This window comes from Dendropsophus ebraccatus, chromosome 2, assembly GCF_027789765.1.
Source record: "Dendropsophus ebraccatus isolate aDenEbr1 chromosome 2, aDenEbr1.pat, whole genome shotgun sequence".
NCBI lineage: Eukaryota > Metazoa > Chordata > Amphibia > Anura > Hylidae > Dendropsophus > Dendropsophus ebraccatus.
The window spans coordinates 27,567,818-27,587,841 of record NC_091455.1 but is presented as its reverse complement, the minus strand read 5'-3'; the positions used below and the strand labels follow the sequence as shown (position 1 = coordinate 27,587,841).

The window sequence follows — 20,024 nt, the reverse complement described above, 5'->3', positions numbered from 1 at the left end:
TTTCGGTAAAGTGCCCCCTGCCACCCCCCATTCCCGAGCTAAGAGTCTCAGCAACTCAGGTACAGATTATGTCCTTGTACACAGGCCCTTACAGACAGAACCTTACCAAACTGATAGAAAAAACACATGAATAAACTTTTTTTCCCCAAGGCTCCCATTGACATTAAAGGGGTTGTCCAGCGAAAATATTTTTCTTTCAACTTAACTGGTGTCAGAAAGTTATATAGATTTGTAATTTACTTCTATTTAAAAATCTACAGTCTTCTAGTATTTCTTCTAGCTATATGTCCTGCAGGAAATGTTTTATTTTCAGTCTGACACAGTGCTCTCTGCTGACATCTCTGGCCGAGACAGGACAGGAGAGTATGTCAGACTGAAAATAAAACAACACTTCCTGCAGGACATATGGTAGCTAATAAGTATATAATGACTAGATATTTTTTTTAATAAAAGTAAATGATAAATCTATATAACTTTCTGACACCAGTTGATTTAAAAGAAAAAGATTTTCGCTGGATAACCCCTTTAATACAAAAGATCACTTCAAGCATTTCCAGTGCTAATGTCAAACACATACCAAAAAGATTCTTGCAATCTGATGGCGGTCTATTCATGCCTGGTATACTGTGGTTTCTTTTCTAGAGATTACAGGGATTTTCCCCTCTTCTGGCAGTATACAAGGAGGCACAATAGTCACAATATCTGGACAGTACTTTGATCAGACAGACGCTCCAGCCAAAGTCCTTATAGGAGGTAAGTGAATTTAGTCTCATTGTTATAACTGGATTATTATGATGTTTTGGAGACAGGTGGACATGGACACGACCGCAGCATCTATAGGGCTCCAGACAGAGAATTCTCCCTCTACAGAGGGAGAATTTTCTGTCCGCCGTCCATCGGGGCTCTGCGAAGTGATTGATTGTAGCCTCAGGCTTCCGGTTTCCTGGCTAAAGAGGCCGGCGGGGGGACGGAGGGAGGGAAGGCAGGGCGCTCAGCCGTGAGCTCTGCCCCCTCCCTTCTCTCCCCTGCCGCTGTTACAAGATTGTAACAGTGGCAGGGGACAGAGGGGAGGGGGCAGAGACAGAGACATCAGCTTATGGGATCATTATGATCCCATAAGCTGATGTCCTAAAACGACCTGGGCATTGAGGAATCAGTGACCCCCGGTCGTGGCAGGGTTAAAATCGATTTGGCAGATTTGTCCATTAAAGGATATGTCTACTAAAAAAAAAATCCCCCATTTTGTGTCTCCAGCTCCTGTAATGACCAGCACCCTGCCTATTCTTCTCCTGCAGTAGTTAGCATTTCCATCTGTCTCCTACTTCTTCGTATTGTACTCCATGATGTGAGTAACAGATGAAAGTGTGTTATAAATGCAGAGTCAGACTATGTTCACACAATGTTTTTCTATGGTCGTTATTTGAGACTCAAAAAACCAGTCGTTTTGAGTAGCAAATAACGGCCGTGGTTTAGCATGTTTCAGTGGCCGTCATTGCAATTATTATTGTTGTGCAAGCGGACTGATGGCCCTTTAAGGGGTGTCTTTAATTAAAAAGTCTATTGACTTTAATACAAAGGAGGGTAAAAAGAGTGGAGAATTTAACGTACTGTTTATGAACGTCTCAAAATAATAGCCGCTGCTTGCGCAATAGCGGCTGAAAATTAACAACACAAACAATTAATTTGACAACGGACGTTTTCTAATACATTGTGTGATCCAGCGGCCATTGTTTCCATAGACTTCCAGGTTAATCATTGAAGAATAAAAACAACGGTCATTATTTTAAATTCAAATGGTGGCTGTGGCCTGTGGACATGGCCTCAGACTTCACAAGGTTGTTTGTAGTCTGTAACCATGGAGATTTATAAACCTGTATAGGAGAGGCAGACACAAAACATTTGAAAAATGTTTTCATTTTTTTTAGTACCTATTTTTTTCTTTATTCCTGATGTATGTGCTGAAGGGATTTTGCTTTGCTCATGTTATATGTCATTGTGTTACAGGTCAGCAATGCCAAATTCTTGCGTTAACAGATAAAACAATAACTTGTAGGAGTGCACCACAGCTGTCTGTCCTGCCACCTTTTTTTCCAGGTATATACAACATATATATATATATATATATATATATATATATATATATATATATATATGTATATATATATATATATATATATATATATATATATATATATATATATAAAATTATTATTATTATTATTATTATTATTTTATTGTTTTCATATTCCAACATTATCAGGATTTGGATTATGAAATAATATTTTATGTTATTAGATGGAAATACAAACTGCATTATAGCTGTACATTTACCCCATCCATGAGATGGAATAGAGAATAAAAAACTGACTAGTGGGTTTAAATACATTTTTGCAATGTACTCTTAAATGCATGCACTTTATGAAACACCCCAGTTGTTCTGTGAAAATGGTGAACAGTAACTGAATGGACTATTTGTGTCATCAAAATATTATTAGGCTATGTTTACACAACATATTTGAAAATTAATCACGGCCGTTGTTGCAATTTGCAACAACGGGCGCGATTGATTCAACTAATACTTTCAATGGAAAATGAACGGGATCCCAGCTGGAGTGTATACACATAGCATACGCTCTGGCCGGGATCCCTAGCGGCCGCAGCGAAAACTGACATGTCAGTTTTGTGCGGACGCTATTCATTGAATAACGGCCTCAGAAGCGTGACAGGTTACGCAATGGAGAGTGCGGCTCAATGGTTAAATGGGATGTGGGCGCACACAGATGCGCCTGCATCCCAATTAAATAGAATTGAAGTTTACCCTGCAGTACCGGATGGGATAAACTTCACTGACACCAGCAGTTCTGTGACGCGGACGGATCACAGAATGGTCAGTGTCTTACCTAGTGTGACCCCGGCCTTAAAGTGACACTCCAGAGAATAACAAGAAAACTATAACTTTGTAATATAACTTTACAAAAATAAATGTATGACTATTTTAATAAATGCTGTTGAGTGACAGCAGTAAGGGGTACCATGGGTCCCTCTGCTGCCACCAATGGTTGTATCTGAAATGGCAAGGCTGCCTAAGTTCCCACATCCCACTTGATAAAGGGGTATTCCAGTCAAACATAGCTTTTCATATGTTTCTGCCCATGTTGAGACTAACTATTCATTCTATACTTGTTATTATATATTCAGTCTACTTCCCTCAGTTCTGAGCTGCTGCTTTCTGCCGAAGACACAAGAAGACTGTGTGCGAGCTTTTCTCTTGTCTCCCCCTCTGATGGTTGATGTAAACAAGTCCCTATCTGCAACTTTGTAGTAACTCTGTAATGCCAGGAGCATTAATCACAGCGAGTTTATCAGCAACTTGAGATCAGATTAACCTTCCGAGCATTAAAAAGAAGCTACAAAGTTTCAGATAAAGCCTGCCAGGGACTTGCTTACATCTGCTGTCTTGGACGGGAACGGGGACGGGGGGACGGGGGGGTTTGAAGTGAAAAGCTCACGCACAGTTTTTTGTGTCTTCAGCAGAAAGCAGCAGCTCTGAACTAGGGGAAGAAGACTGTATCTATAATAATAAGTATGGAATGAATTGTAAGTCTCACCATAAGCAGCAACATATGAGAAGTTATGTTTGAGCGGAATACCCCTTTACCTGTGTTAATAGAATATATCAATATGGATATTCTAAACTGGGCAACCTCTTTTGATCTTATACTTTTATTTTTAGGAGGTCGGGGAATCAAGTTAGAGCGATGGAACGTCAGTATATCACAAAATGATTTAGTAAAATTAAATGAAAGCTCCACAGGCTATTCCGGTGCTTCTTGGTATGATGTTGCATCCGTATCTTGGCCCTCGGAGAGCAATGACTTTGTTGCTCGGTTCAGTGGATTCTTTGTGCCTCCAGATACAGATTATTACAGCTTCTATATAAAAGGAAATGGTTATTATGCTCTGTACTTCAGTGAATCGGGTGATCCTGCAGGAAAGGTAATCTGAAAAATTAATATGGCCATATTTGTCATTACAAAACCCTTTAACCCTTTCAAGACTGAGCTGATTTTTGCATCAGAACACAAAAGCCTATTTGACAAATATTACATGTGTCATCTTTTGTGGTAATAATTCTAGGATGGATTTACTTATCCAAGAGAGATCATTTTTTTGTACTGTCAGGATAAGTGGCCATCTATCCCTCACGGTGTTGTCTAAGCGTATCCTCTGTTCACAAGATGTTCCTAATGGTGGAGATAGGCTTTCCTTTAGGACACACCAGGTAGTTACTTCTTGAGACAAACAGAACATGTGGCTGCTGGTTCAGGCAGACCAGATGGCAAGAGTGGTAGCCCCCGAGTTGCCAAACAGACAGTACAGGCAAATATTTAGACACAGGACACACCAGATGCAGGTGACGGATACAGATGTCAGATGATGGAGACAAAGACAGAGGTGCAGGTCACATGGTGCAACCCATACAGTGCAAGTCACACCAAGCAGGTAACTTGGTGCAGGAATGGGTAACTGGTACAAACACAAGTCAGGTTCACACACTATAGGCACACGAGAATATGGGAACCAACTGGGGGTGCAGGACCAGACAACAGAAACACTAGGACACTAGTGATGAGCGAATACTGTTCCATCGAATAGATATTCGATCGAAACGAATATTATCGACTAGTTCGCCGAATATTTGATAAATATTCGATGAGCGTTCAAATCCCCCTTCCCTGTTTTTTAGCCAATCAACATGCAGGGAGGGTGCCACAGCCCCTTGGTGTAGGTAGCATCGTGAGAAACGAGAATAACAGTGATTGGATGGCATAGTCACATGACCCAATAACATATATATATACGTGTGTTCATCCAGTGCTACGTGCTGCTACATCATACATAAATACAAAGGTTAGTGCAAGCACCCTGCTCACCAAGTGCTTTGTGCTGCTGATACATGCTAGAGTGCTAGAGCTAAAGAAAAAGTAGTATGTGTGTTCATCCAGTGCTACGTGCTGCTACATCATACATAAATACACAGGGTGATACAAGCAGGCTGCTGTGCTACTATAAGCCACTCTGTTTACCAAGTGCTACGTGCCACATAATACAGCCGTCCAGCTTTACCTATAAAATATTAATACACCCTTTAATAACCAGGTAATTAACCTGTATAACATAGACTTGTGACTTTATTTCCAACTATTTTGGGATGTTAGATGCTTCCCCTGCTGTCCCAGTTTCATTCCAGTGGTGTTGGCATCATTTCCTGAGGTGTCATTGTGGACTTGGTGAACCTCCAAGTGGTCGAATAGATGTTTTTCAATAAACGAATACTTGTTCCCATAGACTTTAATGGGATCAAATAGTCAAATATCAGGGAGATATTCGAACGAATATCGAATATTTGAATATTTCATTATTTGCTCATCACTATAGGACACGGGGACACCACAGTGGGAATGCAGAACGGAAAAGACCTTAACAGAGCCTAACTTGGAATTTATTTTATCTTATTTTCCTCTATTTCCATCTCACAGGTACAGATTGTATATAACTTCTACACAAGTAGTTCATTTTACTTCTGGTTAAGTTCAAAGACCTTTTACCTCCAAGCAGGCAAGCCGTAAGTCACATTATGTAATCATATTGGCAAAGAACAAAAACAAAAATAGTTGATTTCCAATGCAAGCATTTTTTATTATTATGTTTTAATGAAATGAGCTTAAATACATTTACAAAATTGTTGGCCGCAATGCAGAAATTTAGCTTTAGGCATGACTATAATATGCCCTGGTGCTACCAGACAGAGTTCAGTAATCGAAAAAGCAACTGGTCCGCAGCATTATAGTAATATAGATACACTGTAAGGGATGTGACAACAAATCTGAAGACCATTTCTAATATTATAATAATTTTGTGCAGCTCTGGACTATAATATACGATGTTTCAAATAAGTAACTATATGTATGTACAAAGTAACCTGAATTTATAGGTACATTAATTCTATAAATGGTGCACATCGGTGGACACACCCCTTATAGTGAATGTGCCACTTGGTACATTGCTATAGGCTTTTTATATTAACAGTCCGGCACAGGGATGATGGTGGTGCTGTTCTTTTTTTGTACCACCTCTCGGTTCCTGCCCATGGCGCCGGTCTATTTCCGAGCAACGGCCTGGCATGAAGCACTGGGCCCGCCCGCCCCCCAGTGAGACAAAAACCTCTCCCCTCTGTGAGGCAGCTCCATTACAATAATTGGAGCCACGTCACAGGGGGAGGGGAGATCATCATAGATAGTGTCATAGTGTCGACTAGTAATAGTGTCATGGAAAAGATCATCAGGTGACAGAGTTACAGTAGTCTTATAGAGTTCCATCAGTGGGAGTCTCAGCGGTTTGATTCCTTCCTATTACAACTATTAACATATCTCTATGACACATTAGAAGTTGTCTGAAAGGTTAGATATGGCGAATGGCGATCTAGGAAAATGCCTTTCTTTTATTTATTTCCAGGTGTTACTTTGAAGCATATATCCAAAATACTTATCATTCATCAGCATCGCTTGATGTTGGTGTATACAGTCAGAAGAGTTCATACACAGAACAGCAGACACGTGATGCAGTGAATGACGTACAGTATATACAGTCACAGAGTGCGAACAACCTAGAAACACAGGTATGTAGTATATAGTATTCTGTATTACAGATGTTTCCTCCTCTTGTATTTGGTATCATATACTGTACATTATAGGATACAGTTTCAATGAAGTTTTGTTGGTTCTAATGAAACATCATTATTTTTCCCCCTAAGGTTATAACTCTACAGAACTGGAACACAACCCAACAAGCAGTAGCTGAGGTTCAGCAAATTAATGTCACCACAGACTGTATTCCTCCATGTCCTGCCATGTCTTATAGGCTGATCTATGGCACTGAAAAAACAGGTGGTTTTGTATAAGATGACTGTAAAATTACATTCCAGGCATCAATATCTATCTATCTATCTATCTATCTATCTATCTATCTATCTATCTATCTACCTATCTATCTTCTATCTATCTATCTATCTATCTATCTATCTATCTATCTATCTCCTATCTATCTATCTATCTATCTATCTATCTATCTATCTATCTATCTCTCCATCTCCTATCTATCTCCTATCTATCTATCTATCTATCTATCTATCTATCTATCTATCTAACTATCTTCTATCTATCTATCTATCTATCTATCTATCTATCTATCTATCTATCTATCTCCCCATCTGCTATCTATCTCCTATCTATCTATCTGTCTGTCTGTCCGTCCGTCCGTCCGTCCGTCCGTCTGTCTATCTATCTATCTATCTATCTATCTATCTATCTATCTATCTATCTATCTATCTATCTCATTATTGCAACACTTTGTAGCACAGCAAATTATCTATGTTTTCCATTGGTAGGTCCACTGTCTGCTGATGCGACCGCTCTAGAAATTCAAGCAGCAATAAATAATTTATGGTCTATACAGCCAGATACAGTCACTGTTCAACAGGTATCTTCAGATATAGGAAATACCTATAAGGTGACATTCAATTCACAAAGAGGTAAGTAAAGACAGACAACAATGTAAACAAGAAAGGTTTAATGAGATATTCTTATCAACAATAAACCAATGGATGATGCTCCCCAAACTGTTCTGCAGCAACCTCAATAATCAGACAATATCCTGTATTTTGTATTATATTGTACTCTTTTCATTGGTGCACACAGTAACATGTGTTTTATCTGTTAAAGGGGTATTCCACAAAAAAAAAAAAAAAAAAAAATTATATATATATATATATATATATATATATATATATATATATATATATATAATGTTGCTGCCTGTGGTGAGACTAACAATTTATTTTGATACTTGTCAGTATTTATTCAGTTTCTTCCCCCCTAGTTCTGAGCTGCTACTTTCTGCTGAATACACAATAATCTGTGTGTGAGCTTTTCTCTCTGTCTCTCCCTCCTCCTCTTCCTCCCTCCCCTCTGAGACAGCTGATGTAAACAACTCCCTGACTGGCTTCATCTGCAACATTGTAGCTTCTTTGTAATGCTGGGGGGATTAATCACAGTGAGTTCATCAGCAACTTGACCTCATAATAATTTTACCAGCATTACAAAGAAGCTACAAAGTTGCACATTTTGCTTTATATAGGAAATAATACATATTATACTTACCTTTCCACACTCCCTGGTGCCCTTTATAACTGTTCCTTCTTTTGAAGCTTCTAAATCCACCTGTGCAGTGACAGGCCACTCAGCCAATCCCTGACTGAGATGGGACAGTGTCATGGCCAGCGATTGGCTAATTGGGCTGTTACTTCACAGATTGCTTCAGCTGTGGCTGGGGTGAGCTTGGGGACATGTGAAAGGGCAGCAGGACAATGGGAGAGCCTGGGCAGGTAAGTATAATCTTCAGCCTAGTAGGGTTGGAGGGCCCTTGTGGCACAGATCATTAGGTGTAGGGTGCATCTGGGAACAGTGGTGCAAATCCTTAGGTGTATGGTGGCACAGATCATTAGGGACATAGTGGCATAGATGATTAAAGTATGGAGGTAGAATTCTTGTGGGGCAGTGGCATAGGTCATTAGGTGCATAGTGGCACAGATCATTAGGACATGGTGTTGCAATTCATTAGGGGCACAGTCAGATTTTTTGGTGTATTGTGGTAAAGTGAATTGGGGTATGGTGGCACAAATCATCAGGACACAGTGACACAGATCATTAGGGTCATTGTGGTACAGATCATTAGGGCATGGTGGTACGATTCATTAGCGGTAGTGACAAAGCCTATTAGAAAAGGGTGGCATAGTTCAGCAGGGGCCAATGGTAAAGTGGCATCATTAAATTACTTAAGGGAGAACAGTGACTATGCTATACTCACGTGTTTTATCTTCACTGGATCTAATGTTGCCTCTCCTATGCTCCGCTCAACTTTTTCTCTTTTCTTTTTTTTTTTTTTTACTTCTCCGTAATGACGATGTGCCTGTATACTCTGCAACCAATGACTTGCTTATGGGCCTTGTGCCATCTAGTGCTGTGGCCAGTGATAGGCTGCAGAGTACATGGACACTTCTATTCTGCAGGGAAGAAAACAAAGGTCAAAGGTGGTGGAGAGGTCTAGAGTGGCATCATTGCACACAGTGGAAATAAAAGAGGGGCTGAGTCCCCTTTGTTCACACTGTGGTAATGCACAATTAATCCCGGGTTAAAGCGTAACTATAAAATATTTTGACGTTTTAGTTAGCTTAGGGCATGATAGCAATTTTTGCAATATACATTATTAACCTAAAATGAACAATTTTTTTTAAATACATAAGGCTGATTATCCCCTTACAGCTCTGTCTGGTTCTGACTTATTTCTGCATTTCTGCTGGACACGCCCCCTCCCTGCAGATCCGTACTTAGTGTACAGACTCTGACAGCAGCATCAGATAACAGCCCTGACATAGAGAGAAACATAAACAAAACCTCCTCCCCCACCTCCTAGCAGCACGTTCTCCACCCTCCCCTCACAGAGATCACATAGCAGAGCTGAGGGTGTTGTGTGTGAGGAGCAGCGCAGGGGAAGAGCTGGATGGAGGGACAAGTACTCAGTGCTTCAACAGGGAGGGACATGCCACCATGACTCCAATGCACTGCATGAGGGAGAGTGGGTGAGTCACTGAGGGGAGGACTACAAGTCCCAGCACAACACAGCTGTAGTCCTTCCATAGTACATATAACATTCACTATCAGATGTCTGCAGCAGGAGCCCCCACCTCCATGGCTGACATTATCCTACAGTGTTATGAGAGCAGATGACTGTATCTAATCCCACTGTGTGTGATACCATCTGCTGGGGCTCTGTATCTAATCTTACATTGTGATACTGTATGATGGGGCTCTATCTGATGCCACTGTGTGTGATACATCTGCTGAGGTGCTGGTCAGTGAATGGAGGGATTCAGCCAGGGAGATGAGGGATAGGCCACGCCCACTTTCTCTCAGCCAGAAGAAAAATTCATTTATTCTTCTGAGCCAAACAACTGGGGATATCTCAACGAGCGTACATGCTATCAACGCAGTTTAGGGCTCTTTTTAAAGGGTAACACATGGGCTTTTTATTTGAGGAATTTCATTTTTTGGTTACTGAAATTATAGTTACGCTTTAATGTATTATGATATCCTGGTACATTGTAGTGCCATTAAGGAAGAGGGGGGGGGGGCAGAGAGCGCTCACAATGCGAGACCCAACTGTACCTTGCTGCTCAGTGCCGATCGAATTGTGCTGGCAAATACCCATTTAAATACTGCTGTCAAAACTGAAAGCAGAACTTAATTGGCTTGTAGAAGCCATCCCTGGTGGTCTATTGGCAGGATCACATCGAAGCAAACTGATTCATCAAACTTACAGCTTGGGTCCTCTGGCTCGGCGATTGTTTCAGGCTGTAAGCAGCACCCTGAAACAATTGAGGGAAGAAAACATCAATACAGTACATAGAAACTGGTATATCATGGTATTGCTCCAAGGTTTTTTTGAGAAACAAAAAATCCATGCCATAAAAAAGTTTAAATTACCCCCCCTTTCCCATTTTATGAACCAAAATAAAAAAATAAGCATATTTTTTGTTGTTGCCGCATGACGAATCACCCAAACTAATAAATTATTACATTCCTAAAAAACTGTAAACAGCATATATCCATTTTAGGTGATTTCCAACTACTTTCCTATGAAATATTGGATAGAGGCAACATTACCGTGGATATTAAAGAGATAATTAAAGGTGTTTCTGACATGAAGACCTTCACTTTAATGTGGGATAATGTGAACTCTCCAGCTCTGCCAACAAATGCATCTTCTATAGAGGTCAGTTACAAAACAGTTGTGATTGGAAACAGAGAACAGGCTAGGGAGTATGTTAACTTTTGGTAATTTGTCCGTAGAGTAGATCGCGGGTCTTCTTTTGTAACGAAAAGTCAAAGAGGAGTTGTGGCTTATGTTTTGTACCGCATTCTGGCACGCCTCATCACTTCTTCCTCCTCCCTCTTCTTTATGAATAATCTTTACAGCCTGGCTTCATGCTCACTCACGCTGTCAGCCTGTGTCTCTGAGTGTTTATCGCAGACGTATTTTTTTTCATACAATGAGAAAAAACAGCTATATTTCATTTCCATCTAGGGATTCTAACCCTGGAAAAAAAACATTAAAGTTTTTCAGACAGATTACTTGCCCCTAGGCCACAGGCCGTACACAATTAGATTTGGGGATTTTACTATATTTGGTTGCAGATGAGAACTCTGCTTTATGTCTGAAAGAAACACTCAGAGACACAAGGTAACAATGTGAGTGTGCAAGAGGGCAGAAAGCAGAGATTATTCATGAAGAAGAGGGAGGAGGAAGCAGTGGTGAAGTGTGCCAGAGTGCGGCACAAATGCTGAGCCACAGCTCCTCTTTGACTCTAAAGGCCCTATTCCACCAACAGATCTGACGACAGATTATCTGCCAAAGATTTAAAGCCAAACCCAGGAACAGACTATAAACTGAGAACAGGTCATAAAGGAAAGACTGGATTCCTTCTCTTTTCAAATCCACTCCTGGGTTTGGCTTCAAATCTTTGGCAGATAATCTGTCATCAGATCTGTTGGTGGAATAGGGCCTTTACAGTAGGAGATGTGAGACTGTACATAATCTACTGCACAGACAAATTACCAAAAGGTAACATGCTCACTAGGGGACTGCCAGCTACAGCACACTATCAGCTCCTCAGGTAGGGCTTGGGTGCTGACAGATTTCCTTTAAGAGGGTGGAGTATATGTGTGCCTAGTGTATTACTATGGCTATAGCTATTTCATTCAAAAGACATGTGCTGTGGCGCTACCACAAGTATAAAGTTTAGTATATGCTAAAAGATCCATGTGTATACACATGACATAGGTCTGTGCCTATGGGTAGCCTTTTAAAAAGATGCTGTAAGACTTATTTGGGATCACACTTGACACTGGATCCAAAGCTTAAACTTAGGACTGCTCTGCTGGATCTGGGATACTAATTTGTCGATTCTACTTTTGATCTGTTTAGTACATTATTACACTATTTAAGCGCTGCGGAATCTGTTGACGCTATACAAATATATAATAATAATAATAATAATAATAATAATAATAATAATTATTATTATTATTATTATTATTATTATTATTATTATTATTATATAAATGTGAGGTAATTGTAAGGGTAAGGGTAAGATACATTCAGATGAATAACAACAATCTTAAATTATTCTGTTACAAGTTTTGTTACTCAACTATGAAATGTGTTCCTTCTAGGTGAGGAATGCCGTGTTACAAATGCTAAGTGCACAGTGTCCGGACGCAGTAGCTAAACAGAAGGAAAGTGCATCTGTGAAGTATTTCAGGAACTATGAAACAGATTACGCTTCGGTATGAAGAGATACATTTTATATCATTTCGTACAGTATGAATTATGGAGTTTAGTTCCCCCACTATGTCCCATATTGTTTAATTACTTCCCAGTCTAAGAGGATGAAGTCATGTTCTGGCACACAGAAAGGAGCCCCAGGTAGGAAGCCCTTCTAGGAAATGTGCATGCCTTAATATCAGGGGATTCCAGGAGTCATGACATTTATATTTCTTGTGATTTCAGTGATACCCTTCGGGGGTAAGCCCTTATGTTATGTTAAGCTCTCTTATGTTAAGCCCTGCCCCCTTTTCCACGGCAGGATTCACTAAGAGGCGTATGCCTCTTAGAGACTCTGGCTGGCAGGGCACCCAAATCGATGCCCGGCATACCAAATCTACACCTGCTTCCAGCAGGTGTATATTTGCTCCATGATTTGCGCCTTCGAGCAGGCATAAATCATGATAAATGAGGTGCCGGAGTAGGCCATGCCTCCTCCCCGCCTCAACACGCCCCCGCAAGCTCCGCCAGCCCCCCCTTCCCATGTGTATTTTTTTTTTATTATTATTATTTTAATTAATGTCATAAATGTAAATGTAGAGGAACTTTTTTCTTTTCAATGCTGTTGAACATGTTATAATTTTTTTTTTTGTTTTTACATAGGGGACTTGAACATGTATGTGTGTATATATATATGTATATATTAGGGATGGTCCGAACCTGCCAAGGTTTTCTACAATATGTGCACAGACATTTTTCCTTGGAATGTAGCTTAAAACTTATTGAAAATGGGCTTAAAGGGGTACTCCAGTAAAATTATATACAACTGGTGTGAAAAAGTTATACAGACTTGTGAATTATTTCTATTTAAAAATCTCAAGCCTTCCAGTACTTATCAGCTGCTGTAAGTCCTACAGTAAGTGGTGTATTCTTTCCAGTTTGACACAGTGCTCTCTGCTGCCACCTCTGACCCTGACAGGAACTGTCAAAAGCATAGGAGGTTTTTTATGGGGATTTGCTCTGTACAGTTCCTGCCACGAACAGTGGTGGCAGCAGAAAGAACCAGGTGGAGAAAACTCCACTTCCTGTAGAACGTACAGCAGGTGATACATATTGGAAGGCTTGGAAAGCTTGGAACATATTGTCATCTACTCCAGTATTTATGCATGTCAACCAATATTTTTCTATTCTCTCAACAGTCTTACTATGGGGGCACTGTGACCACTGAGACTGAAGCATTCTGTGGACGATATTCCTTGAAGAATCAACAATTAGTCTACGACTATAATGAACCAAAACAAGGAACTACATCTACGTATAGTTATATCTCCCTGACTATACATAGTAAGGTGAGGGGGGTTTATCTTTGTTATCTATTTATCTAGAATTTATTGTTATTAGTGTTTATCTTTTACAAAATACAACCTTATTGATAATTTCATGGTCTTAACCCTTTCAGGACCAAGGCAAATTTTATGAATATGACCTGTGTCACTTTATTCATCAATAACTTGGGAATGCTTTTACCAATCCTTCTGATTCCAAGATTGTTTTTTTGTTACATATTCTACTTTATGTTAGTGGTAAATTTGAGTTGATAGCTTTAGAATTTTTTTGTGAATAACTCCAAAATGTTGTTAAAAATGTAAAAAAAAGCGCATTCTCTACATTTGAAAGTCTCTGCCAATAAGGAAAATAGTAATACTACATTCATTATTTATTAATTCATATCTATAACATGTCTACTTTATTTTAAAAGCAATTGGTGAACATGCTTTTACTTATTTAGGATGTTAGAGGCCGTAAATGTTTAGTAGCAATTTTCAAAATGTTTGTGAAAATTTCAAACTCAGAAATTCTTTAGGCACCAGTTCAGTTTTGGAGTATATTTTAGAGGCCTGTATACTAAAACCCCCCACAATTCAACCCATTTTGAAATCTTCACTATTTCAAGTATTTAAATTTACATTCATTCAGTTATTTAACCCTTTCTGCATTTCACAGGAATAACTGCAAAGTAAGAGTGAAAAGTTAAAATTTGCATTTTCTTTCCAGAGATTCCAATGTAATCCTATGTGTTTTTTACAAAACCAATTACCGTTACTGATCCACCAAAGCCAGCAATTGCCGATGCTGGATCCCCTTTGGGGGTCCAGTGGCAGTTACACTAAACTGTCAGCTATCAGCTGAAAGTTTAGTTGCAGCTTCCGGTCACTGTTTTTCTAAACAGCGAGCATCTGAAGATGGTCAGTAAATGTACTGACTTTTGCTTGAAAGGGTTAAAATTTATTGATATCAGGTATTAGAGTATAGTCATGCCTTTGACTATTTTTGTCGATTGATTTGCATCTGGCCCAGTAATGCATGTACCCAGGGGCGCCATTAGGGCAGTATTGGCAGTACAGTTGTCAGGGACCAGGGCCTATCTGATCCGGGCCTCCAAGCATTCAACCTCCTGACTGTTGTACTGCACCCCTTGCACCCTCCTCCTCCCTGTTAGCTGGGTCACTAGCTCTATAAAGTAAGCTGTGTAAACATCAGCCTACTATAAAGAGACAGAAAAAATTGAGCAAAGAGAAAGAATAATTGGGCAAATTGGAATAAAGGATGTGTGAATAGGTGGCCAATAGGAACAGTGTCTCTGTGTATACCAATATTGTTAGTTACTGGGCTGGCTGATACCAGGGGGAAATAGCTGACAAATTAGGTAAATATAGGGGCGGGGAATATGTGGTGTAACATATATATGGTGGCATATATAATTGAGGAAGTGTAACTTGGCAGTTGTATGAGAGGGGAATTAAGAGTATTGGCTCAAAAAATTATGGAAGAAGTATGTACGGATGGCATGGGAGTGGGCTGGGTCCAAGATACTATAAATTGGTAGTGTGTCCATTTTTTGGGGTTGGGATGGGTCCAGACTAATGGACAGGTGGGTACTCCTGGGGTACAGGAACATGCAGTTACTGGCTGGGCACCTTCTTTAAAATGTAACTGGATTCAAAAAGTACAAAATGGGCGACCAGAGTGGCTTAGAATTGCAAAGAACTTGTCAAAATGTTGCTAGGAGAGCAATGAGTGAACCCAGATGTGTTTTGGGCAATTTTATTTTAGAGAGAATGGCCAAAATACTTTGTTAAGCAAGGTATCTTAATTATTGCTCTGTGATCTGGCAAGTTTGTAAAAAAAACAACAATCTTTAATTCCCAACGACCATATCACAGAGGCGGGTCTCGGACACTACACCCAGGCCACGGCTCCATCATTTTGATGCCCCGCCTCCTCCAAGAATGATTGACAGCTAGCTCATCTTTGGCTGCGTTTGAAATCCCGCACAGCCGAAAATGATCCGTCTGCCAATCATTTTTAGAGGAGATGGGGGCAGAGACATAGCCATGATCTAAGAGTAAGGATTCCACAGAGGCACAGACCAGCCTCTGTGACATGGTCATCAGAAATTAATGATTGTTTCTTACAAGCACGCCAGATCAGACCAAACAAACAAACAAACAGAACAATGATAAAGGTACGTACACAACGCAACTACACAACTGATGCATGCATATCCATGCTGTCAGTTTAACACATTATGAACTATAGTAATACCTATCACTTGGAGACTGCAGCAGGATATGGCAGTACAGGTACACTCTGATGTAGGCGGAAGATGTAGGCGTTTATGGGAGTTCTGTCCCAGACTCGCATCAGAAAAGACAATGTACCTGCAGGATTTTTTCAACTTATCCTGCCGTGGTCTTCAAGCAAAACGTACACAAAGGTGGCCATACTCCTTCAATAACTGTTGGCTGGACGATATTGTTATCCCTTCCAGCCTCCACGAACACGTAAAGGTTTACCATCGCCTTAATTAATACAGCTTGTGCATGGAACTAATTTTGCCTGGGACGTATCCAAAGAAAAACTGATCTTCCAGCAGTAGCACCTCTCTGGAGATATCAGTCAAAGATATGGCCCAAATTTTGTGTTAATTGGGGGCCCCAGATACTTTGCCTGTATGTGGCCACACAATTCCAGGCATTTTTGTTGAAAGGGAATTATACCCAGTGAACTTCCTGGCCCCCTTTTACATGGACATGTGACCACTGCAGCATTTCTGTTAAGTTTGCACCACTTGAAATAAAGAAGTCATGTTTAATCGGTGAGTGCTCTTCCAATTCATCTTCTTCTTCCCTATTGGACAATTGGTAGAGAGCACTGAGGTAGTACCTGAGACACGGGGCCTGCAAAGTGTTTTTATACAGTGAGATCCGTAGACACAGAAAAGTAGTGCCGATTACTTTGTCTTTTTATTGAACATGTCCATGTAGAATAGGACCAGGAAGTTTAGTCCAGGGAATGACCCAAGGGGGCAGGAAAGTAAGGGAAGATTGGTAAGAGAAGAATAACTTATTTTATTATTTTAACCCATTTTGTATTTAAATTTGATGACAATCCTCGTCAATCAATGCCAACATTCACCATAGTAGTTAGGGTACTATTACACAGAACGATTATCGCTCTGTGTAATTAATACAACGATCAGCCGATGAGAACGATCATCGGCTGATCGTTGATATAGGTTTGAACCTATAATTGTCGGGCGCCAACCACGCATCGCTACGTGTAACATCGCTGCGCAGCCGGCAATTTACATTACCTGTTCAGGCTGCAGGGCTCCTCTTGCGGCCTTTTCCCTGGGTCTCAGCTGACAGGCTGCTCAGCCAACCACTGGCCGAGACCGCCGCGGCCAGTGATTGGCTGAGCGGCCTGTCAGCTCAGACAGGCCGCTATGAAGCTGGAGTGCGCGGGACCCGGGGAGAAGAAGAAGAGCCCTGCAGCCTTAACAGGTAATGTATAAAGTAAGGGCAAGGGCGGCAAGGACATCAGTAAGGATGTCGCTGCAGCCCTTGTTAAACGACAATCTAGCAGATCGGCGCTCGTTTACAGCTTTTATCGGGCCCTCATCGGGCCGTGTAATAGTACCCTTAGATAGTTTATAGTGGTGCTCTGCCAGCTCTTTCTTCTGTATATGTGATGATGTTTTTGTGTTGTTTGCAGCTGTGTTTTGCCTATAAAGGATATCTCACAAATGTAATCAATCTAATTTTTCAATATGAAGACAGCAAAACTCCAGGAAGCACCTCCAGCAAAAACGATAATTTTGACTATGTCTTTGCTCAGGGGAACAGGTATAATTCTCTTAATCCTTTCTTTATTTTTGTGGCACCATTCATACATAGACCCTCATGTTTAAAAAGATATATACCATGTAGTATATACCTTTTTTAACAGGATCTTATGGAATAGTGCAAAAGTCTGCACTATTCAATCCAGTAGAAAAATTGAAACCACCCAAATTAAAAATGACAATTTCCTAGCCTCCAATGGGTGTTTGGGGTCTCTAGGTACTGTTTTCTGTGTGTAGTAGAAGATTTTCCAATGCATACAAAAAACACACACTACTGACAGGGTGTGAGAAGAGTCTTACTGTGAAGCTCTGCAGCATTTCAGATAAATGTCAGTTTAAAAAAAAATCCAGAAATGGGACTTAGGGTCTCCAGGATTGTCCAGTCTACCTGCCCCATCGGGATACATTGATAGCACTGTGTCTTAACACAAATTGTGATCTACCAGTTAAGCCTAGTTGAGCGGAGAGAAGTTGGCTGGGACCACCCAGATGACTGATGTGTCTTTAGTGCGGGTCTTCATAATGATGTCACATCTCTTATTTTTCAGTTGGACGTATACATGTATAAGTTTGCTGGACCTTGTCAAAACCAAGTACTCCGGCACAAATTTCAAAGTGCAGACTATCAGGCTACCATCAAATCAACAATATTACATAGATGTCCTGTACATCGGGCAGTCCAAAACGGTAGAGGACTTAAATGGTAAGTCACTGTAGAAGTAAAATGATTGCTTCTATTATACTCTCCACAGGGAAATAAGATTCAATACCAGGCTTGTCCCATCACCGCATAAAGATGTCATAGAGGAAGTTCCATGGTCACATTAATTTTTAGCACAATATTTTTGGTGCAATTTACTCTACCATATAATAAATTTTAGGGGCACATACACTTTTTTAATCCTTCTAGAGGCTAATTATAAGTAATCAGTTGACTGCTACTACTCTATTGCACTATTCTGTGATCTCGACAATATGCTAGTAAAGTCTGCCAGAGGTGGTGGTGATGGTGGTAATGGTGGTGCTTCTGCTATGACATCTTCCGTTTAAGGGCAGACAGGTAGACCTGTCCCTCACAATGCTAAGGTAGAGGCCGGGACTACAGAAGCAGAATATGGAGCCTCAGATGCTAGCTCGCTTCTCTGGTTTTTGATCCACTTGGCATTTAGGGGCCTTAGCATGCTTGTGGTGCTGAGGTTCTTAACATTGACACCTCGGCTGAGGGCCTGGTAGCACAGCGTTGAAATTTTAAAAAAGAACTTTTTTTGTGGGCTATATACAGTGTACCAAACAATTTCCACAGCTTCCGACCATCGACAATGAGCACAATTGTGGTTCAATTTAAAGAATCTGTGAACATTTTCACCCCCTCTCTTCCTGTCTCAATGACTTTCTCACAGCCACCATCTCCTCAGAAGAGATGATCGCATTGTTTAAGGAAGCATGTTCAGGTGCCTGCTATAAGCAACTGTTCCCTAGTGTGAACAATGGTCTGAATCTGTGGACATTTTCACCCCCTCCTCCTGGCTCAATGATGTTCTAACAGCCACCATCTCAGCACAGATGACCCCGGTGTTGTGCAGTTGGTGAAGGTTTTTGACCTACCTTTCTCTTCCTGCCTGCAGCCCCAACCTCTCCTTACACTAACCAGTAGCAGAATGGCTGGTGAAGGGATGTGTGACCAGCAGTATTATACATCAGGTTCACATGTCCTACCTGACCAATTGCCAGGGTAACGGTGACACATAATGGTTTACTGTTGGCTGCTTAGCCATCAACTCATCAGCCTTTCAACAAACTTTATTGATGAACAATGAAGAGATGTATCAGTTTGTGTGTACGAACGATGTGGGTTTGTACACAAACTCAAATTTGAAGTTCGCTCACCCCTAATCTTTACCCTTCTACTGTTTTTGATCACCAATAATTGTTTCATCAATAGTACTTAACTAATTTGAACAGTTGTTTGATGTATATTGTGGTGTTTCTCTGCTTGCATTGCCATTAAGAACCATGTCACATATGTGACTACCAATGTTATATATTGCAGTAAATAGAAGGAGACCTGCTTTGTCAGGAAATGGAATCTTCATACAGGATGCCAGTGTGACTCTATCAGTTGCCGCCTTGAAAAGCCAGTATACCATTACTCTGACCCCAAACAACTGTGGGTGCAATTTTCCTCTTTTTGCTGCTGCATTTGGAGAGGTATGTAATGGGATTTATAGATTTTTCAGCCATGGAAGGAGAAATAGAGTATGTTTATACAGGAAAAAAGGCCCCAAGAAATACAGTGATCCCTCAACTTACAATGGCCTCAAGATACAATGTTTTCAACATACAATGTTCCTTTTTGGACCATCAAAACTTGAGACCAGACTCATCATACAATGGT

The 20,024-nt window shown here is 40.5% G+C and overlaps 1 protein-coding gene across 7 annotated transcripts in view; it reads left to right on the top strand.

Moving 5' to 3' along the window:
* Window positions 1–20,024, top strand: part of LOC138783039 (fibrocystin-L-like) — a 161,519-nt gene that overhangs the window by 30,148 nt on the left and 111,347 nt on the right. For all 7 annotated transcript variants that reach the window (XM_069957188.1, XM_069957191.1, XM_069957186.1 and 4 more), the window contains 13 exons: window positions 643–753; window positions 2,005–2,094; window positions 3,734–3,996; window positions 5,541–5,626; window positions 6,517–6,679; window positions 6,815–6,947; window positions 7,448–7,591; window positions 10,733–10,890; window positions 12,351–12,464; window positions 13,641–13,790; window positions 17,500–17,630; window positions 18,178–18,332; window positions 19,680–19,837. In XM_069957188.1, the coding sequence (XP_069813289.1) occupies window positions 643–753; window positions 2,005–2,094; window positions 3,734–3,996; window positions 5,541–5,626; window positions 6,517–6,679; window positions 6,815–6,947; window positions 7,448–7,591; window positions 10,733–10,890; window positions 12,351–12,464; window positions 13,641–13,790; window positions 17,500–17,630; window positions 18,178–18,332; window positions 19,680–19,837 (1,856 nt within the window). The remainder of the gene's footprint in view (window positions 1–642; window positions 754–2,004; window positions 2,095–3,733; window positions 3,997–5,540; window positions 5,627–6,516; window positions 6,680–6,814; window positions 6,948–7,447; window positions 7,592–10,732; window positions 10,891–12,350; window positions 12,465–13,640; window positions 13,791–17,499; window positions 17,631–18,177; window positions 18,333–19,679; window positions 19,838–20,024) is intronic.